Below are 25,446 nucleotides of genomic sequence, written 5' to 3'. Positions count from 1 at the left end.
AATAAAACTGCCAACTAAGAGCTATTGATTCTCCCAGACTGATCATTATCCACTCCTTTGACTGTCCAACTCTTCTTCTCTCGAGTTGGGCTCCATCCCAACCGAGCATTCACTCCTTACCCCATCCTCTTCCACCCGATCTTCTGCATAAAAATCAACTTTTCAGAGTTCCTGTCGGTTCTGAGGAAGGGTCAGTGAACTTGAAATATTGACTCTGATGGCTCTCCACAGACTCTGCCAGAGCTGCTAAGCCTTTCCAGCAATGTGTTCTTTACTTCTTTTGTTTGTACTTTAACTGCGTTGTCAGAATAAAGTATGTTTTGCTTATAAACTAATAGTGGACCAATTGAATCATAGCTGGAACATGGCACCTTACACTTGCCTTTAAATTAGAAAAAAAATTAGGATTGAGGCGATCTCTTTGATATACTTTGAGGAGTTTTGGTCGGGTCTAAAACAGCACCATAGCAGAAATGATTATTACATCGTCTTAAAACGACTTTGGAACACACTTGATACTGCAATTGCCTTGGTATACAGACTACCTTGCTGACTCTATTGCACATGCTTGCCCCATGAAGTAGTTTACCATTAAGTGTGAAAGAGCCTCCCATTATCAGGTAGCTGGGACAATGTTTGAAAAGTCAGGCAGAAATGAAAGGGAATGCAGTGATGAGCAACCACCATGCGTTTATTGATTCAGCACGATGAAGAACAGGTATACTGGTTGCTTGCAACATCAAATAGTTATGTACTGAGCTCATCGTGTCTACACTATAATCAATCACAGAGCTGCACACAATCATGCTCACTGGTGTTCAGATGAAGGTAGCGGCACACTGGACTGCTCAAGTTGTCTGCCATTCCTATCCACATACATGGATCCCCATTGCAGGGAATGTTACCATCGAGGGAGAAATACAAACAAATGAAGACTGCTGGCGCAAAGACTCATGGGAACAGAAGCAGCAGCAGTAAACAAAAAGGCAAGTGATCACAAATGATTCTTGAATGACTCTACTTTCCAGCTGCTCTGTTCATGCGCTTAATATGGTAGCTTTTCAGAATAACAAAGGTCAGGGAGAAATGAAAGCCATGCTATAATTTCACACTAACATGTTTGCACATTTGAATATTTCAGTGAATAACTCTCCTCTCCCTAGGAATCAATTATCATGCACATACAGGGTAGAGACCCAGATTTGATTTTTTCCAATCTATTAAGCACCATGCAGTGTCAACTGTGGTTTAAGGAGTACTGAGTCAGAAGGTTATCAAATTCACAGTTAATACCCTGTTATTGCAATTGTGGTAAACGATCACTCCTCAAAAGCCTTCAAAATAGCAGAGTGAAGCAAGAGGAAGCAGAGTCCTTCTACTCCAATGACCTTCAGCAATGATTCTCAATTTACAAAAAATTTCATGTAAGAATGAAGCCAAAACAGCTCTGTATTGATTAAAGGATGATCAAACATCCTTTGTGGTACTCTGGAGCAGGTAATTGGTTTCTTTCTTTGTCACAGGACCCACATCTACACACAGTGCACAGAATTGAATAGTACGTATTTAGAGCAGCTCAAATGCAGCCCAAGATTTAATAGACTTAACGGCCTTTTGGAGACCTTAATGCACAAACATGGCAGTACCACCACCTGACCAGAAGCTCTGGGTTTGAGCCCCATGCAGGAACCTGTTGGGCATACAAAGTGCATTTGTAACATGGTCAAACAGGTTGATTATCAGCATGTAAACCCTTCCAATGTGCCTGATGGCAGTTGGCAGGAGCAGGAGAGTCTCCTAGTCAGCCTTTCCACAGAAGGTAATGGCAAACCACTGCTGTACTTTGCCTGCAAGTGTGGACCAATCCAGAAGTTTACGGCCCAACTCTCAGAAATGAGGACGGAAGAAAAGACAATAGACAGAGTAGACGTTTCCTACTTCACTTCTGTAAAATCACAGGATCCAAAGATTGTTTGGCATGTTGATTGACAAGAGGCTTTATAGATTAAAAGAAAAGCCACTGAAATGGACTATAAAATACATACAAAATGACTCAAGGCACTTTGTGTAGCCAATGCCCAGATACACTTAGCAGAATCACAAAATTAAGGACAAGCATGCAGCATTTTGATCTTTCAAAGATAGATTTAATTACATTATTGTTAGAACATTTTAAAGGCCTCATACGAAACAAAACAAAGATATTCCACTTAATGTCATGGGTCAGATCAATTACAGAAAAGCTGAACATTTTCCTGGTAGGACTATAAGCATGACAGGTTGTTAAGACATTCACAACCCTGCTAAACATATCCCCACTGATTAAATTAGGGTGCTTGCTGCTGCTGTTGCCGTGGTGACAATGGCCTTTTGTTGCCTCTTTCCCATATTGTCCCGATGCTTTGCTGAGCTTCTTTGAGTGCTCCTGAAAGATGTTCTGTTGTTGAAATTGACGATGAGGGCTTTTTGATGTGATGGTGGGTTGTTTTAACCTCCTTTGCTGAGCAGGCTCTAAAAGTGCGGAAAGACAAGATATTAAAACAGCAAAAAAAATAAGCTATCAAAGATTTTGATGTAGCTTTGAATCAATTGTTTGGTTTTTCAGGAATATATTCACTTGTAGCTTATTGTTCTCTTTATGCTTCCATTAAGATGATAGATCTTAATCAATACATTCACTATTATGCCAATCAACTTAATAAGAACCAATACAAACCACGCTCCTTCAAAAGGAGAGTGTACTTCCTTGTGTGCTTTACAATGTGATGCAAAACCATAAAGCATTAGTGGAATATGGTGAAATTAAATTTAAAATAAATTTGTGTGCTATAATCACTGAGATGTCTTCAAGCATGGAAATGAAAATGGAATGATAAATTTTATGGGCCAACTAACTTTTTTTTAAAACTCAGATTTTCTTCTGTTGTTGCATGAATGCAACAGAGCAGGAGGTCTGGTGGCAAGAGAGAAAAATGACAACTACCTCTGGGCTGGTATGAGCTACTGTTAGATATTGAGCACTATTAACCACACGATTACTTCCCATTTTTCTGGTCTGTAGACTGAGACAGGCAGGGGAGACTGCAATTGGTCTGCACAAGCCGCAGGTTTCCGGGGTAGAATTTCTCATTTCATGCTTTTTTTCCGTCCTTATACTTTATGTTGGAAATGTTTTATAATGTGAGGAAACTTCAAATGAAATTACTACAAGATATAAATCGACCAAGGGTGTGCTATTTGTCATCTTTCAGGAACCGTCTTACACCCTGATTCCAATACTCTGTAATAGCATTCAGGGAGAAAATCACACCATACACAGCATGTCCATGATTTGGAAAGAGGTGAGTTTTGAGAAGATTTGTAGCTCAGGTTAAGGTTTTGGATGTAGGTTTGCTCACTGAGCTGAAAGGTTCATTTCCAGACATTTCGTTATCTTACTCGGTAACATCTTTAGTGGACCTCATGCGAAGCAATGCTGAAAATTCCTGCTTTCTATTTATAGGTTTGGGTTTCTTTGGGTTGGTGATGTCATTTCCTGTGGTGATGTTATTTCCTGGAAATTGCAAAGAGGTGTAATGCTGTGCCGAATGCCTAAAATAACAGGAACCCTAAACAAAACAGAATGGATTATCTTCTTCCATTTTGGAAGCTCCACTTACAGAAAGGTATGGTTTTTGCCAAATCCTAGTGATGATTCATCAGTGTGATCCTAGGGATGTTGGGATAATAACCTTCGTTATGTCTGAGTAACATTTACTTGCAATGAGGAGATCAAGGAGTAATCTGACTCCGATATTTAAAATTAAGGCAACTGAAAAGGTATACCAGGAATAAATCTCCGTTCTCGATAAGCATGAATTAATTATGAATAAGGGAATAAGGTGGTTAAAAGAAACTTCAAGATATTGTTGTGGTTCTGTTCACCGAGCTGGGAATTTGTATTGCAGACATTTCTTCCCCTGTCTAGGTGACACCCTCAGTGCTTGGGAGCCTCCCGTGAATCGCTTCTGTGATCTTTCCTCTGCCACTTGTAGTGGTTTGAATTTGCCGCTTCTGGTTGTCAGTTCCAGCTGTCCGCTGCAGTAGTCGGTATATTGGGTCCAGGTCGATGTGCTTATTGATTGAATCTGTGGATGAGTGCCATGCCTCTAGGAATTTGCCTCAAGCCAAACAGAGAACAGCCAGGGAATTCCTAGAGGCATGGCACTCATCCACAGATTCAATCAATAAGCACATCGACCTGGACCCAATATACCAGCCACTGCAATGGACAGCTGGAACTGACAACCGGAAGTGGCAGATTCAAACCACTACAAATGCCGGAGGAAAGATCACAGAAGCGCTTCACAGGAGAGTCCCAAGCACTGAGGATGTCACCTAGACAGGGGACGAAACGTCTGCAACACAAATTCCCAGCTTGGCGAACAGAACCACAACAACGAGCACCCAAGCTACAAATCTTTTCACAAACTTTGAACTTCAAGATATCGTTGTCTGGGTGAGTGTAGCTCCAGCAACATTCAACTAGCTCGACACCACCCAAGGTGAAGGCAGCAACTTTATTGGAATCAAAGTTCACTCCCTGCACCACAAGCATACAGTTACTTTTATGCATTCTTGGGATGTTGACAGGGCTGGTTTAGTGAGCATTTATTGACCACTTCTAATTGCTCAGAGGGCAGTTAAGAGTCAACTGCATCGCTGTGGGTCTGGGGTCACATGTAGGCCAGAAGACGAAAGGATGACACTTTCCTTCCCTCCCTCAAGCAGATGGGTTTTTCCTGACAATCAACACGACTTATTCTTATTTCCAAATTTTCTTTGTAATGAATCAAATGCCACCATCTGCTTTAGCAGGATCTGAGCATTATCTCAATCTCTGGATGAATATTCTAATGATGATACCACTAGGATATCGCCTCCTCACTGTATACCATCTACTGTAGCAATTCTCAAATGGCCCCTTCCACAGCATTCTACACCTTGGAAGGACAAGGGAAATAAGTGCATGGCAGCACCATTGTCAGCATTTTTCCCTTCAAATTACACCATCCTAGATATAAACTATATGTTGTTCCTTTACTAATGCTGATCAAAACCTTGGGAGCTCCCATTTCAGCAGTATTGTGGGTGTACCCACAGCATAACAGCAGCAGCAATTCAAGATGAAGGCTTGTCACCACCTTCTCAAAGGCAATTAAGTTGAAGCAGTAAATGCTGATGTTGCCAGGGATGCTTGTATTCCATGACAAATACAAAACAAAAGGTTGTAGAAATATCTAACATGTTGCCCAGGTAGCAAGTGAGTTAACTGAAATGCTTAAAAAGGTAAGCAAATATTGTGATAGAGATATACAACACGGAAGCAGACCCTTCGGTCCAACTCGTCCATGCTGACCAGATATCCTAATTGAATCTAGCCCCATTTGCCAGCATTTGGCCCATATGCCTCTGAATACTTCCTATTCACGTACCCATCCAGATGTATTTTAAATGTTGTAATTGTACCAACCTCCACTGCTACCTCTGGCAGCTCATTCCATAGATGCACCACACTTTGCGTGAAAACGTTGCCCCAAGTCCCTTTTAACACTTTCCCCTCTCACCCTAAATGTATGCCTTCTAGTTTTGGACTCCCCCAACCCAGGGAAAAGATTTTGTCTATTTATCCGATCCATGCCTCTCACGATTTTATAAACCTCTACAAGGTCAACCCTTAGCCTTCAAGGCTCCTTAGGAATAATAAAAATTTTTCGTGACTTGCTCTTACTCATGTCTTCCCAAACTACTTTAAGTCAATGTTCTTACAAGTAGTCACTGCTGCAGTACAGACAGCCAGTGAGAGAAATCAAATGACTGAATAAGCATTGGTGGTGTTGGTTTAGGGAAATTTTAATTGAGACATGGGGGCTCTTCTACTCTAACTTGATTGGTGAAGTGGGAAACTGATACAAAACTGAGTAGACAGTCGAGTACTCAGCTTAGCATCTTATCTGAAAGTTAAGGTAGAAAGAGAAGAGAAGAGAAAAAAGGGATTGAGTTAAACAGAGAGACAGCTACCATGACAACAAAATGATAGAGTGATCTGCTGTACTAAATGGCTTAAACAACATATTTTCAAGAGCAAGATTCATTGTTCCTTTCAGGAATAATTCTATTTATGCTCTTTCTCAAATGTATTGCTGCATTTAACCTGATGTATGCAGCCAGATATTCCACAGACCACCCTGTTTTGAATTTTTAAAAATTTCACTGTCAGAAATGACATACAGACTGGGACAAAGCCAAATATAGTAACTGTCTGGATCTTGTGATCAATAACAAATGAATGGCACCAGCTACTTTCTGTGGGCTTTTGCACTAGAAGCTGCTGTTACAGTATTTGGGTTTGAGCACAGCAAGATTCCTGTCCAAGGGCTGGTGACCCTCTTGCTCAAAGCATTGAATGCTGCACCTCCTTAAGTCATGAGACTGAATAATCCTCTCTGAGACAGAGTGAAAGTGAGAGAGCACGAGCACCTCACTGTAATTTTTACTGCAAGATCTGGGCCAACAATAAATTTAATTATAATTTGTTCTCCTTCCACTTTCATTTTTTGAAAAAAAATATATTGCCCAAAAGAAAAGCAGCATCTCTGACTGAAAAATGGCACAGATCCTTTACAGTTAACGACTAATGCACTCTACATTTCTGACTTACTGCTTTTGAGTAGTGAATGCCTTTATTTCACTATGAATGGCTTCTCTAGTCTCTGACAGCAATTACATGTTGGCACATTCAGTTACTCAGGTCACAAGAGTTCGTTACTATACTAACACCTTTCCAGTGGCACTATACTCAATGCAATGAGTGATGTTGAATAGTTCTAAAATAATAGTCATAGAGATATACAGCACAGCAACAAACACTTTGGTCCAACACATCCATGCTGACCAGAAATCCGAAATAAATCTAATCGAGTTTGCCAGCATGTGGCCCATATCCCTCTAAACCCTTCGTATTCATTTGGACATCCAGATGCCTTTTAAATGCTCTATTTGTACCAGTCTCCACCACTTCCCTCTGGCAGCTCATTCCACATACGCACCACCCTTGACATGAAAAAGTTGCCCCTTAGATCACTTCTAAATATTTCCACTCTCATCTTAAGCTTATGCCCTCTAGTTTTGGAGTCCCACACCCCAGTGAAAAGATGCTGTCTCTGCCCCTCGTGATTTTATAAACCTCTATAACGTCACCCCCCCAGCCTCCAACGCTCTGGGGAAAATAGCTTCAGCTGTTCAGCTTCTTCTGGTAGCTCAGATCCTCCAACCCTGGCAACATCCTTGTAAATGTTTTCTGAACCTTTTCAAGTTTCACAACATCCTTCCTACAACAGTGAGGCCAGAATTGAATGCAGTATTCCAATAGTGACCTAACCAATGTTCTGTACAGTCACAACATGACCTCCCAACTCCTAAACTCAATGCATTGACCACTAAAGGCAAGCATACCAAACACCTTCTTCACTATCCTATTTACCTATAATTCCACTTTCAAGGAACCATGAACTTGCATTTCAAGGTGTCTTTGCTCAGCAACACTCTCTAGGACCGTATCATTAAGTGTTTAAGTCCTGCTAAGATTTGCCTTTCCAAAATGGAGCACCTCACATTTATCTAAATTAAACTCCATCTGCTACTTCTTAGCCCATTGCCCCAACTGATCAAGTTCCTGTGTACTTTGAGGTAAGCTTTGTTGCTGTCCACTACATCTCCAACTTTGGTATCATCTGCATACTTAGTAACCGTTCCTCCTATATTCTCGTCCAAATCATTTGATGATCCAAATCACACCAATCCTTGTGGCACACCACTGGTCACAGGCCTCCAATGTGAAAAGAAACCCTCCAACGCCACCCTCTGTCTACTACCTTTGAGCCTGTTCTGTGTCCAAATAGCTAGATCTCCCTCTATTCCAGGAGATCTAACCTTGCTAACCAGTCTACCATGAGGAACTCCTTACTGAAGTCCATATAGATCACATCTACTGCTCTGCCTTCATCAATCCTCTTTGTTACTTCTTTAAAAAATTCATACAATAATGTTAATAAAAACTAGTTGAATGCAGTAATTGTCCTTCCTCAGGGTAGTGTTTTAGGCCTAACAATCTTCAGCTATTTCATCAATGCACTTCTCCCATAAGGTCAGAAATGGGGATGTTCGCTGAAGATTATATAGTGTTCAGCACCATTTGTGACTCGCCTGAAGCAGTTGGTGTTCAAAACCTGGCAAACATCCAGGCTTGGGCTGATAAGTAATATGCATGTTGCTTTGCCAGGCTATGACCATCTCAAAAGGCACAATCTAATCATCTTGCCTTTCCCTTCAGTGGCATTATCATCACTGATTCCTCCACTATTAATATTCTGGGGGCACAAGGGGTCAGAAGCTAGGATTTCTGCAGCAAAAAATCCCCTCCTGACTCCCAAAGATTGCCCATCATCCACAATGTAAAATCCAGGAGTGAAATAATTCCTTCAACCTAAAACCTCAACATCATCCAATAAAAAGCTGCCTATTTGATTGGCAATCCATCTCCCAGGTTCAACGTTCACCACTAATGCAGAGAGGCAGCAGTGTGCACCATCTACAATATTCCCTATACTAACTCACCAACCCCTACAACCTGGAAAGAAGAGGGTAGATGATGCAGAGGAGCACCGCCAGTTGCAAGCTCACCTCCAAGCCATGCACCATCCTTACTTGGAACTGTTCCTTCATCACCACTGGGTCAAAATCGTGGAGCTCCTTTCATAACAGCACTATGGGTATACAGACACCCCAATGTTTGCTGGGGTTTAAGGCGGCAACTTGCCATCACCTTCTCAAGGGAAATAAATGCTGGCCTAGTCAGTAACTCCCAGATTGCACAAATTAATTCGAACAAAATTATACATCATTGTCCTGCAAGCGTCCACAAAGGGGAATGCATCTGTTCAACCTACCTCTTACCACATTGAAATCACTGTTAAATATACTGGCACCAGTGCTGGGAGAGGAAGCTACTGCACCTGGACAAAGGAATAGCAGGACATACTTCTGGGGTTAGAGGAAATAAAGTAGGAAGCGTATTCTAGGAATCACAAATACCAGCACAGACAAGTTGGAGCAAATGGCCTGCTAAATTATGTATAACAATATTTTCTTTATTTTCTGTCACAAAGACACTGATTCTTCCTCATTAAGAATCAGAATCCTCTGCTGCTCTTTTCATGAGGCTATTCTTCAAAGACAGAGTGAGCATCAGCAAAGATACACCTTACCATCACAAGTGGTACAGCCACACCAGATCTTATTCTGAGAATTTGCACTGCAGGTCATCGGGGAAAACTTGCATGCTGACCTTTTTTTGTGTAAATTCAGGCTTATACAAAAGAATTAAAAAGAAAGTGTGTTTTGAAGGTGAAGCAATAAAGCTAAAAGCTCTCGAGCCTTAAAGATAAATAAATATTTTAAAAACACAAAAAATTGAAGCTCAGTTCATTGAGCCTTAAATACCAGCCCTCCCCTCCACTGGTCCAATTCCTTCATGTCTGTGTGCAGTTTTGCGACTGACATTACAGCACTTACTTGTTTAGCATAGTTAATACAGTGAATGTACTGCTTGGCCAATGCAGAACAGCTGAGAGTCTGCTCTGGGTTCTTCTGATAGCAGCGGAGGACTTCCCCTTGGAGTTCAGCACAGATGGGTTGTGACTTGTACTTTCTGGGGAAAGAAATGAATGAAGGAGAGGTTAAAGCAAACAAAAGAATTAACACGCGTTTGAATGTCAGATCACGCACAGGTTTCAAAATGAGTTGACATCTGTAAAGGCATGATATTCACTAAATGGAGTCTGGTATCAACCAATAAAGTGTACACTTGTCTAACTTTGCATTTGGGCACTAATTATTGTAAATAGCTAATGCCAGTTTAAAATTCAACACCTTGATAACGTGCTCCTGTGATCACAGTTAGGCACAACGTTGCAGCGGTCCTCTCATGAGGATAAAATCTTAAAGCCAGGATGTGACATTTCTCTTTTGGTCCAGGCTTCAGCAAGCAATTATCACCTGATTAACATTTCTACTGTAAATAGCAGATTTGATCACTAGGCTGTTCTGAATGAGGAGGAAATCTCAAATTGTGATAAAAGGTAGGGATGATACAATTGATTTAGGCAGGGCCAAGAAAGGACATATCAGGGAAACAAAAATCAATCATTCCTCAAGCTCTTGATTCCAATAAGTAAGGCCCACACATGTATTTACTTATTTAACGTGGTCTGACACCCTGCACTGATGTATAGTTCAATGGTCTCTTAGTCGAAAACAAAGGTCAGCAACAAACTATAGAAGTTGGTTTTATTATTTCATTGAAATCATGGATAGCAATTAATCTGTACATGAAATCATGTGAACTCATTGAGCAAGTTCTACTTTGTGATCTCTTTCATGCATAGAAAATAGGTGCAAATGGCCTTTTGAGCCTGCACCACCACTCAACATGATCATGCCATCTCAGTATTCCATTCCTGCTTTCTCTCCATACCTCTTGATCCCTTTAGCAATTTCCAGTTCTCTTCTGAATATACCTAATGAACTGGCCCCAATAGCTTCATGTGGTAGAGAATTCCACACATTCATAACACTGAGTGAAGAACTTCTTCCTAATCTCAGTCCTGAATGGCTTACCTTTCATTCTTAGACTGTGACTCCTAGTTCTGGAGTTCCCCAACATCGGGAACATTGTTCCAACATCTGGCCTGACCAGTCCCATCAGGATTTTCTGTTTCCATGAGATCCCCTTCATTCTGCTAAATTCCATGGAGTATAAGCCCTGTCGATCCAGTCTTCCCTCATATGTCAGTCTTGCGAACCCTGGAATAGGTCTATTGAATTTTCACTGGACTCCCTCAATAGCAAGAGCTTCCGTCCTCAGACCAGAAGACCAAAACTGCACACAATACTCCAGGTATGGCCTCACCAAGATATAAAAGCAACAAAACATCCTTACTCCAATACTCAAATTCTCTCGCTATGAAGGCCATTAGATTTCCTCAGTGCCTGTTGTACCTGCATGATGATCTTCAGCAACTATTCCACCATGACACCCGGTCTCGTTACACCTCACCTTTCCCTAAATTGCCAACATTCAGCTATTAATCTGCCTTCTTGTTTTTGTGACCAAAATGGATAACCTCAGATTTATTCACACTATTTTGCATTTGAGAAGTATTTGCCAACTCAGCCAGTCTGTCCAAGTCACCCTGCAGCTTCTTGGCATTCTTCTCACAGCACACAGTATCCTTACCTTCAGTATAAACAACAGACAAACATCTCTCTCTCGTTTACAGTGATATTTGCAAATCAGAATTGGGCATTTCACCAGGCAATGCTAATTGTAATTAGTCCAATGCCAGTTGTCTGCTCTGCAGCCCCAAGAGAAAAAAAAGAAAAGGTTGGAAAATTTAATCCAGGCAGAGAGAGTAGCATTCCCACTCTTCATACGTCTCTAGTTATTGCCATTAAGTTGCAATTTCAGCGCAAATGTGAATTTACAGCTCCAGTTTAAATGCGGTATTTGGCACAAAATGCTTGAATTCCCACTGTGATGCTTAATGATAAATAGTTCCATCTGTTTGTCCACACGCGGAAACAAGTTCAATCCAGCAATGAGAACAAATGTCCAGAAACACCAAAATTGGAGTCAGTTCAGTCCCAGGTGGATGTGAACTACACGCATGCACGAGTCACTTATAGTTATCAGCTGTTTTCCAATATTCAAAAGTAGCAAGGCAATAAGCAAACAGATTCTGTCAATTCTCACTCATTAATCAACTGCTGCAAGAGTCAGCACTTCCAGAAGCAATATTTCTATAACGTCATCCTAAAAATAACCACTAGGGGACTTGATCAGTCGTATCCTTAAAACCTGTTGTATCATAATTCTTCATTTGGTGACTTCTGAAAAATTTAAACCTTGAATTTTACTTAATTTTTTTCTCCAGCTCAGCTGTTGAAAACTGACTTGAAAAAAAAGCGTTGAATGGGGAATAGAGTAAGATAAGATGGATTAAGTTGATGTTAAGGAGAAAGAATGCAACACAACAAGCTGCAGCGGAATCCAGACGATAGTTTCAAAGGGAAGTGGATACGTATTTGGAAAGAAAAAGACAAGCACTTCTTTTGAACTGCTCTACAAGCCAGGTGTGGGTACCATGAATTTGTGGATGGAGCCTGCGCTAAAACAGGCCTATGACAGGATGCACAGCAAAGAAAGTGAAAACAAGTGTCAGGGCATGAACAAAAATGAATTGGAGAAATGTGAGCCCTTGCTCAGGAGAAGAGCCAAGAACATGCCAGGTTTAGATTATGGCCATCGGAAAAACCATGCTTACGCCAGTGCGAAGTCTTAGCCACACTGGAAGCAAGCAAATAAAAATGGAGGGACAAATATCTTGTTTGAGAGATTAGACCTTTGGCTTTATCTCCATTTTTCCATATCCCTTGATTCCCTTAGATCAGAATTCTCTCCGTCTGAAAAATATTCAACGTCAAAGCAACTCTACTTTCTGGTGTGAAGAGTTCCTACTCCTAACACTTTGGCTAAAGCAACTTCTCCTCATCTCTAATCATAATTGTCGACATGATCAATTATCCTGAGACTGCGCCGTGTTTTAAATTTCTCAGCCAAGGGCAACAATTGTTGGACCCGGAGCTCCAGCTATTTACAATCTATAGAAATTGTTAGAGAAACTCAGCAGATCTGTCAACATCCGTGGAGAGAAAGCAGAGTAAACATTTCAGGTCCAATGACCCTTCTTCAGAACAGATAACTGGACTCAAAACATTAATTCTGCTTTCTTTCCTCAGACCTGCGAAGTGCTATCAGCAATTTCTGTTTTTGTTTCAGATCTTCACCATCTACAGCTCTTTATTTACAATTCACATTGACAATTTGGATGAAGAGAGAGAATTTGTTGACAGAACACTTTTGGAGTTGTAATGGTTAATAAGACTGGCTCTCCTTTTAACTGCCCAGGTATAGGGTCAAAATCAACGAGGTAAAAACAATGACTGCAGATGCTGGAAACCAGATTCTGGATTAGTGGTGCTGGAAGAGCACAGCAGTTCAGGCAGCATCCAAGTAGCTTTGAAATCGACGTTTCGGGCAAAAGCCCTTCAGGTATAGGGTCAGTTTATTCAGCATGTCATCATAGAATAGCCCCCTCATCGCAAGGACTAATCAAATGAAGTTTTGCTGTACAGCTTCCAATTCAAGCCTCCCCTTCCTTAAATATGGAGAGCAAAACTGCATAAGCAGCATTATTTCTTGTGTAACTGCATGAAACCTATAGAATTGTAGCAAGAATTCTTTATTTTTGCACCCCAGTCAATTTGCAATGAAGATAAATTTACCGTTTGCATTCCACATTGATTTGCTGTACCAGCATGCTAACTTTGTGCTATACAAGTATAAAGGAGAAGGTGAGGACTGCAGATACTGGAGATCAGAGCTGAAAATGCACAGGTCAGGCAGCATCCAAGGAGCAGGAGAATCGACATTTCGGGCATGAGCCCTTCTTCAGGAATGAGGAAGGTGTGCCAAGCAGGCTAAGATAAAAGGTAAGGAGGAAGGACTTGGGGGAGGGGCATTGGAAATGGGTTAGGTGGAAAGAGGTAAAGGTGAGGGTGATCGGCCGGAGTGGGGGTGGGGGAGGGGGTGGAGTGGTCAGGAAGAAGATTGCAGGTTAGGAAGGTGGTGCTGAGTTTGTGGGTTGGGACTGAGACAAGGTGGGGGGAGGGGAAATGAGGAAACGGGAGAAATCTGAGTTCATCCCTTGTAGTTGGAGGGTTCCTAGGCGGAAGATGATGCGCTCTTCCTCCAGCCATTGTGTTGCTATGGTCTGGCGATGGAGGAGTCCAAGGACCTGCATGTCCTTGGTGGAGTGGGAGGGGGAGTTGAAGTGTTGAGCCACGGGGTGGTTGGGTTGGTTGGTCCGGGTGTCCCAGAGGTGTTCTCTGAAACGTTCCGCAAGTAGGCAGCCCGTCTCTCCAATATAGAGGCCACATCGGGTGCAGCGGATGCAGTAAATGATGTGTGTGGAGATGCAGGTGAATTTGTGACAGATGATATGGAAGGATCCCTTGGGGCCTTGGAGGGAAGTAAGGGCACAAGTCTTGCATTTCTTGCTGTTGCAGGGGTAGGTGTCGGGAGTGGAGGTTGGGTTGGTGGGGGGTGTGGACCTGACGAGGGAGTCACGGAGGGAGTGGTCTTTTCGTTACGCTGATAGGGGAGGGGAGGGAAATATATCCCTGGTGGTGGGGTCCGTTTGGAGGTGGCGGAAATGACGACGGATGATATGATGTATATGGAGGTTGCTGGGGTGGAAGGTGAAGACCAGTGGGGTTCTGTCCTGGTGGCGATTGGAGGGGCGTGATTCAAGGGCGGAGGAGCGGGAAGTGGAGGACATGCGGTGGAGAGCATCGTCGATCACATCTGGGGGGAATTTGCGGTCTTTGAAGGAGGCCATCTGGGTTGTACGGTATTGGAACTGGTCCTCCTGGGAGCAGATGCGGCCGAGACGAAGGAATTGGGAATATGGGATGGTGTTTTTACAGGGAGCAGGGTGGGAGGTGGTGTAGTCTAGGGAGCTGTGGGAGTTGGTCGGTTTATAGTAAATGTCTGTGTTGATTCGGTTGCCCGCAATAGAAATGGAGGGGTCTAGGAAGGGGAGGGAGGAGTCTGAGACGGTCCAGGTAAATTTGAAATCGGGGTGGAATGTGCTGGTAAAGTGGATGAACGATTCAACCTCCCTATGGGAGCACGAGGCAGCGCCGATACAATCATCGATGTAGCCTCCCACTTCCTCCAAACCAAAGGAGTAGCCATGGGCACCTGCATGGGCCCAGCTATGCCTACCTCTTCATAGGACATGTGAAACAGTACAGCTTCCGCAGCTACACTGGCACCACCCCCCACCTTTTCCGCCGCTACATCGATAACTGTATTGGCACTGCCTTGTGCTCCCATAGGGAGGTTGAACAGTTCATCCACTTTACCAATACCTTCCACCCTGACCTCAAATTTACCTGGACCGTCTCAGACTCCTCCCTCCCCATCCTAGACCTCTGCATTTCTATCTTGGGCGACCGAATCAACACGGGCATTTACTATAAACCGACCGACTCCCACAGCTACCTAGACTACACCTCCTCCCACCCTGCCCCCTGTAAAAACGCCATCCCATATTCCCAATTCCTTCGTCTCGGCCGCATCTGCTCCCAGGAGAACCAGTTCCAATACTGTACAACCCAAATGGCCTCCTTCTTCAAAGGCCGCAATTTCCCCCCAGACATGATCAACAATGCTCTCTACCGCATCTCCTCCACTTCCCGCTCCTCCGCCCTTGAGCCCCGCCCCTCCAGGACAGAATCCCACTGGTCCTCACCTACCACCCCACTAACCTCCATATACACCGTATCATCCATTGTCATTTCCGCCACCTCCAAACGGACCCCACCACCAGGGATATATTTCCCTCCCCTCCTCTATCAGCGTTCCGAAAAGACCACTCCCTCAGAGACTCCCTCGTCAGGTTCACACCCCCACCAATCCAACCTCCACTCCCGGCACCTTCCCCTGCAACCACAAGAAATGCAAAACTTGCGCCCACATCTCCCCCCTTACTTCCCCCCAAGGCCCAAAGGGATCCTTCTATATCTGCCACAAATTCAACTGCAACTCCACACACATCATTTACTGCATCCACTGCACCCGATGTGGCCTCCTCTCTATTGGAGAGACAGGCTGCCTACTTGCGGAACGTTTCAGAGAACACCTTTGGGACACCCGGACCAACCAACCAACCTAACCACCACCCCGTGGCTCAACACTTCAGCTCCCCCTCCCACTCCACCAAGGACATGCAGGTCCTTGGACTCCTCCATCGCCATACCATAGCAACACGACGGCTGGAGGAAGAGCACCTCATCTTCCGCCTAGGAACCCTCCAACCACAAGGGATGAACTCCGATTTCTCCAGTTCCCTCATTTCCCCTCCCCCCACCTTGTCTCAGTCCCAACCCTCAAACTCAGCACCACCTTCCTAACCTGCAATCTTCTTCCTGACCTCTCCACCCCCACCCCCCACTCCGGCCTATCACCGTCACCTTGACCTCCTTCCACCTACTGCATTTCCAACGCCCCTCCCCCAAGTCCCTCCTCCCTATCTTTTATCTTAGCCTGCTTGGTGCACCTTCCTCATTCCTGAAGAAAGGCTCATGCCCGAAACGTTGACTCTCTTGCTCCTTGGATGCTGCCTGACCGGCTGCGATTTTCCAGCATCACATTTTCAGCTATACAAGTATACCCAAGTCCCTCTGATCATCAAAATTTCCAGGTGTCACACCCCTTTAAAAATTTTTTTTTTTAAAATCATGAAAGTGAATGTTGTCACACTTAGCCACATTATACTGTATATGACACTTTGCTGCCAACTCGCAACCTATCTTCTTTTACAGCCTTGTTGTGTCTTGCATTTCCATTTAGTTTTGTACAGTTTATGGCTTCCATTATCTTTATCTGAGCATTGGTGTAGACTGACACTTGTGGCATTCCACTGGTTACAACCTATAAATCTAAAAATGACATTTATACCTGCTCTATGCTTCCTTCCATTAACCAATTCTTTATCCATGCTAATACTGTACTCCCAACCAATGATACCATTAGCAGGGGGCTGGGATCCAGACAGAACGTTCAGCTGGGAGAGATGAATGTGCAAGTGAGTCAAGAAATCAGAGAAATTATAGGCCAGTTAAGGTACAGGTGACTTTGGCAAGGTTGGATGGATTTAGTTTAATGCAAGAAGTCTGACGAACAAGGAAGATGTGTTGAGGGTGCACATGAAAACATGGGGAGAGTAGGGTTCAATATCCTAAAACTTAAAAGATTGGAGGCAATAAACAACAAGTAGGGTACGCTGCTCACCAAAGCAAACGGTATGGCAGAGGTACTAAATTGATATGCTGCTTCTGTATTTACCAAATTAGAAGATGATGATATATATTTGAAAGTGATGAACTTAAGAGGGCAAAGCAGATAGGGCTGGAGAATGAGACTGGCTGGGTAGCTCTTTCAGGAACAGGGAGAGACAGGATGGGTCAAATAGCCTCCTTCTGTACTGTAAACTTCTAATGATTCAATGAAGTCACTGCTGTCACTGAGACATGGTTGAGACGGGGCAGAATTGGCAGTTCAATATTCAAGGATATCAGGTCTTCAGGCAGGACAGGAGAGAAAGTAGGGGGGAGTGCAATCACAATATTGACCAGTGAATCAAATACAATAGGAAGGAGTGATGACATTTCAGAAGGCTCCTCAACTGAAGCCATATGGGAAGAACATGAAAACCAAAAAAGAGCAATTACATTGCTGAGAGTGTAGTATGGGCCCCTAATTGTTTGAAAGAAATAAAAGTGCAGAGATGTAGACAAATTTCAGAGAAATGTAAAAATCAAAGGGCTGTGATTGGAGGGAATTTCAATTCCTTCAACATTAACTGGGTGAGTCATATTGTGGAAGGCTGCGAAGGAGCAGAATTCTTAAAATGTGTCCAGGACAGCTTTTCAAGCCAGAATTTGGAAGGCATTGTAAAATGGGGGTTGGTTCTGGATTTAATTTTAGATAACAAAGTCAGGCATATGAGTGAAGTACAGGTATTAGTGTGGGAGCACGTTGCAGACATCAATCATAACTCTATTAAGTTGAAGACTATTTTGAAAAAGAACAGGGATGGTCCTGAAATGAAGGTTCTAAACTCAAAGGCCCTATTTTAAGAAGACCAGGTATAATTTGGCCAGAGTGGATTGGAAGCAGTGGGACACATTCAAAAAAGGAAATGGGGAGAGTAACAGATGAACATGCTCTCAAAAGGAAATAGGGTAGAACCAACAAATTCAGCAAGCCCCAAATATCAAGGGATGTACAAAATTGGATAAAGAGAAGAAAATGAGATTCTGACAGATACTGGGAGCTCAAAATAGTAAAGCCCCAGGAGTACAGAACATGTAAGAGAAAATGTAAAAGGAAATTAGAAATCAAAAAGGGGGCATGAAAGAATAATGGCAGGTGAAATAGACAAAAATACTAAGTTATTACAAGTACAGCAGGGGATAATAAGGGAAATGTCAGACCCCATTGAGGATTACAGTTGTAATTTGTGCAGAGAATGTAGGTAGGATTCTAAATGACTATCTTGTGTCGGTGTTGACTCGTGAGAGGAATGATGTTGGTATAGGAATCAAGGATGAGTGCTATTGAGAGATATCTTTAAATCAACATGTTCAAAGATATTATTACACACCTCTGGAGCAGGTGGGACATGAAGCCAGGTCTCCTGGACAAGAGGTAGGGACATTACTACTGTATGGTATAAGATGCTTGTGACAGAATTGGACATATAAATAGCAGCGGATGGATTTGATCCATTGACCTCCAGATTATATGCTTAGCACACTGCTGTTGCCCCATGCTTGAAGAAATTAGCTTACACAGAGAAGAGGTTTTGAGTGATCTGGTAGGCTTAAAAGTAGGATTGGCTGAAATGTTACTGAGGCTGTAGAGTGAAGCAAGAGCAGAAATAGCAGGGATTATTGCAATAATTTTCAATTCCTCTCTGGCCACAGAAGTGCCAGGGAACTGAAGAACAGCCAATGTGGTACCCATTATTCAAGAAAGGAGCAAGAGACAAATCAGGAAACTACAGGTTAACCAGTCTAATCTCAGCAACTATTGGAAGCAATTCTGAGCGACCGAACTAATCTGTAATTAGCATGCTTTTGTTAAGGGGAGATCATGTCTGACCAACTTGACTAATTTTTTGAAGAAGTGATCAAGTGAGAGAATACAGTCAGTTCTGCTATAACATGGTGGTTCCGTTCTCGTGCAATCCCGCTTTGTAAGAAAATTGCATAATACAGCACCATTTAAACTAATGGGGCTAGAACTGCATTGTAATCAATACACGCTTTAAAACTGAGCGCTTTAGAAACAGTATCCCCAATTTGTCAACCATGTTATAACAAATTAATGTTAATAAAACATGCATTATAGCAGAATGACCTGTAGATAACAATAATACATTTGACATACTCCACTCAGATTTCAGCAAGGCTTTTGGTAAAGTCCCAGTTGGGAGACTGATAGTGAAGGTAACAGCCCATTGGATCCAAAGAAATTTGTCAAATTGGATGCAGAATTGGCCAAGTGGCAGGAAGCAGGTGGTGATGGTCAAGGGGAGTCTGTCGTATAAATAGTGGATTTAGAGTTGAATATAGGTGGGTTATCAATAAGTTTGTGGATGCTATGAAAATTGGTGGTGCGGTATATGGTGAAGAGGATATAGATGGGCAAATAGAATTCAATCCAAAGAATTGGGAGGTGACGCACTTGAACAGGCAAAACAAGGCAAGGGAATGTATGATGAACAACAGGGCCCTGGGATGCAACAAGATTCAGAGGGACCTTAGTGTGCATGTCTACCTGCCCATTTAGGTAATGGGACAGGCAGGTCAAGTGGTTAAGGTATTTAGGACACTTGCTGTTTTTAGTTTAAAAGCAGGGAGATTATGCTGGAACTATCTAAAAAGTTAAGCACTGTATGCAGTTCTAGGATTCACATTATAAGACAGCTGGTTCGAACTGCAGAGGGCGAAGAGAAAAGTTACTAGTATAATACCTGGGCTGGAAAATTTCAGCTGTTAAGACTTTTTTAATTCATTCATGGGATGAGAGCAGTGCTGGCCAGGCCAGCATTTATTGCCCATCCCTAATTGCCCGGGGGCAGTTAAGAGTCAACCACACTGCTGAGGGGCTGGAGTCACATGATGGCAGCTTCCTTCCCTGCATGACATTCGTGTATCACATGGGTTTTTCCAACAATCGACAATGGATTCACTGTCAACATTAGACTCTTAATTCCAATTTTACTGAGCTCAAATTACACCATCTGCCATGGCGGGATTTCAATCCATGCCCCCAGAACATTACGTTGGTCTCTGTATTACCAGTCTAGCGATAATGCCTCTAGGCCGTTTGTTTTCTTTGGGGCTGAGGAGACATGTTTGAGAAGCATAATAATGAAGTGCAAACGCATAGACAAGAAGGTACTATTGCCCTTGATGGAGGGATCAATGACCAGGGGACATAGATTTAAGGTAAGGTGCAGTAGGCTTAGAGAGGACATGAGGATTTTTTTCCCCACTCAGATGATGACGAGTATCAGGAGGTTTCTGCCTGTAAGGCTGACAGAGGTGGAAACCCTCACAACTTTTAAGTAGCATTTAGACTTACATTTGTGATGTCAAGGCAGACAAGGCTACAGGCCAAGTGCTGATAATGGAACTAGAATAATTAAGTTGCTTTTTCTGACTAATGAAAACTTGATTGGCTGATGGGCCTTTTTCTGTGCTATAGACTGCTATGACTCTATGAAGACGCTGGCACTGTTGATGGTGAAGCCAAGATTGAAAGTACAGGTAGACAATCCTTTGTCTGAAATCTGAAGTTTTTTTCCCTCCGTAACAAGTTTTTTTGGCATGCAATCAATTACCCCAACTCCACTCCCAATTGATCACTCAGGTTTGACATGGTGGCGTGGCCCAGCACTGGCAGGTGTTAATTCTGTCTCAGTACTTGTAGCAGTCACACATGCATCTGCTGCTCGGTAACTTTTTTAAAATTTCACTGCAAAAACGTCATTTATTCCAAAATCTGAAAACCAGCTAGCCCCATGGGTTTCGGATAAAGGATTGTCTAGCTGTATTTAAGGAGGAGTTCAATTTCAAGCTCCATTTTCCACTAAAGTGGAAAAGCATGCCTTTCCCCACCTCCCTGTTATCTTTTCCATTGTCCAATGTGTCAATGGCAGTTAAAAGATGCAGCAACGAATCTATTTCAATTCCCTTGGTTACTCTACAATGCCTTTCATCCTCCCATTAACCTAAATACTTGTGGGGAATTAGTGATTCCACATCCACTTCTTCCATGGCACACAGTCATGGTGAAGTGGTTAAAAAATACATTATCCCATTGTTCTTCCAACCTCATGTTACTACTCAATCTCCTGTGTTATCTAATTGGGCTCCAATGCATTACATCACCACCACGTTCAGCTTAATAACTGGCTTTTTCTTCTGAAATTCAATCTTGGATTCTCCCATCCCCATCACTGCCCCAAGCTGATAAAATTAATTGCATTTATTTTGTTTCTGTAATTGAGAATTCATGGTGTAACTAATTTTTTTTGTTTGTGCTGCTTATCAATTTACTTTTTTTTTACAAAAAAATGGGACTTCATATCAAGATGCATGTGTTAGGAATTAAAAACAATTACAATGAAATGCCAAGTCCAAGCATCAAAGGAAAATCCCGGAGGCTTAAATATTAGGCTGGACAGGATAATATCAATTGAAATGTTATGTTCTGTAAATGAAGGGAATGAAGTGAAATCCCTCTTTAAAACAAAAGCAGAAAGAATTCCCCTAATATTTTTGATCGTTTGCAATCGACATTATGGTGTGTTACTTTCCAATGAGTGATTTCACCCATAGATGTACAGGTATTCCTGGCTGGGTGAGCATCTGTTGCTTATCCCCAGTCCTCGAAAAACTGGTGGTGAGCGGACTTCTTGAATTGCTGCTGTATGCTTACGATAGGTAGACCTACAATGCCATTAGGGAGGGAGTTCCAGGATTTTGACTCTTTAACACTGAAGGAATAGTCAGTTCTGCGATAATGCAGTGATTCCGGTCTTGTGCAATCCTGTGGTATAAGGAAATTGTGTAATATAGCACCATTTAAACTAATGGAGCCAGAATCACGTTAACCAATACATGCTGTAAAACGTTGCACTTTAGAAAGTGCCTCCAATTCGTAAACTGTGTTATAGTGAATTCATGTTAATGAAACACACGTTACAGCAGAACAACCTGTAGTAATATATTTATAAATCTAGATGGTAAATGACTTGGAGGGATTTTGCAGGCAGTGGTGTTCCTGAATATCTGCTTTCCTTTTCCTTTTAGATGAAAGTGATCATGTGTTTGCAAGGCACCGTCCAAGAAATCTTGGCATATTTCTGAAATGCATCTTGTAAATGGTACACACTCTTCTACTGGTGATGGAGGAATGCATGTTTGTGGATATGGTGCCAAACAATGAGGCTGCTTTGTCTTGAATGGTGTCAAGCTGCTTTAGTTGGTGGAGCTGCACCCATCCACGCAAGTATGGAGAGTGCCATCACACTCTTGACTTGTTCCTTGTCGATAGTGGAAAGGCTTTGGGGAGTCAGGTGACGTGTTACATGCTCAGGATTGCGAGAGTCTGACCTAATTTTGTAGCTACTGTATTTATATAGCGAGTCCAGTTGAATTTCTGGTCAATGAATTCCCCCTGTCAACATCCTGGGGCTTACAGCGACAGTTATGCCACTGAAAATCAAGGGGCAGTGGTTAGATTATTTCTTATTGGAGGTGGTCATTTCCTGGCATTTGTGCAGAGCGACTATTACTTGTCAGACCACGCCTGAAAATTGTTCAAGTCTTGCTGCATCTAGACATGGACTGCTTCAGTATCTGAGTCGTCTTTAGTGGTGCTGAACATTATGCTATTATTGACAAATATCTCCACTTCTGACCTAATGATGGAGGGAAGGTTGTTAATAAAGCAGCTAAAGATAAGTAGGCCGAGGACACTATCCCAAGGAACTTCTGCAGAGACATCCTGGAGCTCAGATGCCTGACTGCCAATAACCATGACCATCTTCCTTTGGTACAACGTCAACTAGCTGAGAGTTTACCTCTGATTCCCAATTACTCCAGTTTCGCTGGACCTCTTGGTCAAATGCAGCATTGATGTCAAGGGCAGTCACTCTCAGCTCAGCTCTGGAGTTCAGCTATAATGTCCATGTTTGATTCAAGGCTGAATGAGGTCAAGAGCTGTGTGGCCCAGGATCACTTGACTAACCATAAGAACTTTGATTGCACTTCCATTAATTTGGAAGAATGAAAGACATTCTCCCCCAAACTTGAATTAAGGATGTATTCAAGTCAGAATTGTTACAAAGGTCTTAGGGGTATTGTATCCTTAAGACAGTTGAAGGACTTAGCAAGTACACAGAGTGCTGCAGAATTTACAAAGTAACATCTGGTCTAGCCGCGAGCAGTACCTGGGTTGCTGAGAGAAAAAAACAAATTCAAATTCCACCAGTTTAAATTATGTCCCAATATACTAACCTCAAATCAAGTTTGAATTTAGTATTTTGACAATATTAAAACCAATGAAATAATGCAATGCTTTGAAGTATAAGACTGGGAAAAATTCAACAGTTGGAGAGCTGCCAAAAGACCAACAGATGTGGACTGCGAGTAAGAATTCTCTGAAAGGTACCTGTCTGGAGAAGGAGTTTGCACAGAGAAAAAAGATCAACACTGACCTGAGAGTGCAAATCTACAGAGGAAGATATCAAGAGAAGATTCGACAGCGGCTGGTTTCGAAATTTGAATTTTTCTGTAAAACTTAATCGGGGATTTTAGCGGACTAGTATTGTAGAGGGGAAGGTAAAAGATAGGTTGAGATAAATGAGTTGTAAATAGTTGTTAGTTAATTATTCTGTTAGGCTTTAAAAAAAATAACGTTGTTATAGTGACTTCTGAGATAGTTCTTTGCCTCTCGAATTTTAACAGATTATAGCATAGTTTAAATCATTCCTGTGTTGCAGGTTTAAATTAGAGGGGATTGGGTTTACCCCGTGTTGTAACAGAATGGTGTGTCAAGCAATGGCAAAGAGGTGATTGCCCTCCCCTTTGGCAATCAGGTGCCAGCCTTTGTGTTAGATGCAGGAGTTACTGTTGAAGTAATCTCACTGAGCTGTCACATCTCATTTTGTATACTTTGCAACTGTTATATTCTGGTAGTCCTTGATCCCCCCTCAAAACCTCCCCATCATTGACAAGGCCTTGAGTCAGGAATGTGAGAGAACCTCACTCCTTGTCTGGATGGGTGCCGCCACAATAACACTGAGGCTCAACATTGTGCATATAAAGCAGTTTCGTATCCAACCCCTCCACAACCTGGGTATTCGTTATCCGCCCCTGCTGTTGCAGGCAGTGTTCATATAGTTAATGCAGTTCAATGATAGGGTGAATCATTGTGGTGGTGCCACAGAATATCAGTGGGTATTATGAGGACATTCTGCAGCTTGAAAATGACATTGTCTGCCCTTCATATGGTGGAAAAGATATTTCAGACATTCTAAATTGAATTCTATTCAGATATTGAACAGCTCAATGCTGTTCTTTGCAATACTGTAGGTGAGATGGGCTTCAGATTGGTTTCACAGGTTGGTGCCACATAGAGGGTCAAAGGGCCTGTATCGCACTGTAATGTTCTATGTAGTGTTGTAGACTGGAATAAATTGTTTCATTAAATCAAGATGTGAATAGAGTTGAACATAATGAAATTATCAATGAACTGACCTGATAATGGAGGAATGTTGAAGAAGCAGATCAAAACCTTGGGCCAATAATACGCTCCTCATGAACTCTGCTGTTAAATTCTGAGGCTTCAAAAACAGACTTCTCTTATGTCAGGACGGGATTACATGGAGTGGAGTGAAGACTTTCCCCTAGACAGACATTTTCCACAGCTTTCCAGTGCTACTCAGAGCCATACTGTTGACTACCAGCCTCATATTAAGGCCAACTCTGAATCCCTCTCCATTGGTATTCAGCCCCTGATTCCATGTCTGGATCAAGGCTATGATGAGAAGTGGCATCATGATCTTGTGTCTGAACTGTGGATTGGCATGAAAACTGCTGCACTGTCATTTGATGGTACAATTACTGCCACCAACCATTCCTCGGATATGTTAGATCTGTTCTGTTTTTTTTTGTACAGGACGTACTTGGGTAAAATTTTAAGACTCTGGGTAAATGAGTGTTAAAGGAGTGAACTGTCCAGTTGTTAACATCTTATCTACACCCAGTAAGAGCTGTCAGCATATGGGTTCCTAGTTTGCAAAACCTACAAAGGGTGATTGAATATTATTCATTATTTGCTATCTCTACTCTTTTTAAAGCATTTTTCCACCAATTCTACTAATGTCAATTGTCACTGTTGTTTTGCCTCTGTAACTTTCTACTGATGAGCCAAGTAAGTGGACTTCAATAGGCTATTTAACTGCTGTGGTCTTCACAACGGAGATGAATATTGACCTTGTTGGATGCCCACATAAGAACACTTTGAATAGACTTTGTTGAGATGTTGATCAAGAGTGGGGAAACCTTGAGTAAGTTTCCATTGTCCTGACTGTACCATAGGAAGAAATCAATGAAGCAAAAACTAACCAGAGATTGCAG

At 42.4% G+C, this 25,446-nt stretch overlaps 1 protein-coding gene across 1 annotated transcript in view; it reads right to left on the bottom strand.

Moving 5' to 3' along the window:
- Positions 1–2,125: 2,125 nt before the first annotated feature.
- The window catches only part of chchd3a (coiled-coil-helix-coiled-coil-helix domain containing 3a), a 237,486-nt gene continuing 214,165 nt past the window's right edge, over positions 2,126–25,446 (bottom strand). The window contains exons 7-8 of the mRNA XM_072562913.1: positions 9,613–9,748; positions 2,126–2,511 (exon numbers count right to left, since the gene is read on the bottom strand). Coding sequence (XP_072419014.1) covers positions 2,488–2,511; positions 9,613–9,748 — 160 coding nt within the window. The 3' untranslated portion in view covers positions 2,126–2,487. The remainder of the gene's footprint in view (positions 2,512–9,612; positions 9,749–25,446) is intronic.

The sequence above is a fragment of the Chiloscyllium punctatum genome, chromosome 44 (genome assembly GCF_047496795.1).
Source record: "Chiloscyllium punctatum isolate Juve2018m chromosome 44, sChiPun1.3, whole genome shotgun sequence".
In the NCBI taxonomy this organism is placed as follows: domain Eukaryota; kingdom Metazoa; phylum Chordata; class Chondrichthyes; order Orectolobiformes; family Hemiscylliidae; genus Chiloscyllium; species Chiloscyllium punctatum.
Note: the sequence above shows the minus strand (reverse complement) of the source record. Positions and strands in the feature narration are given on the sequence as shown.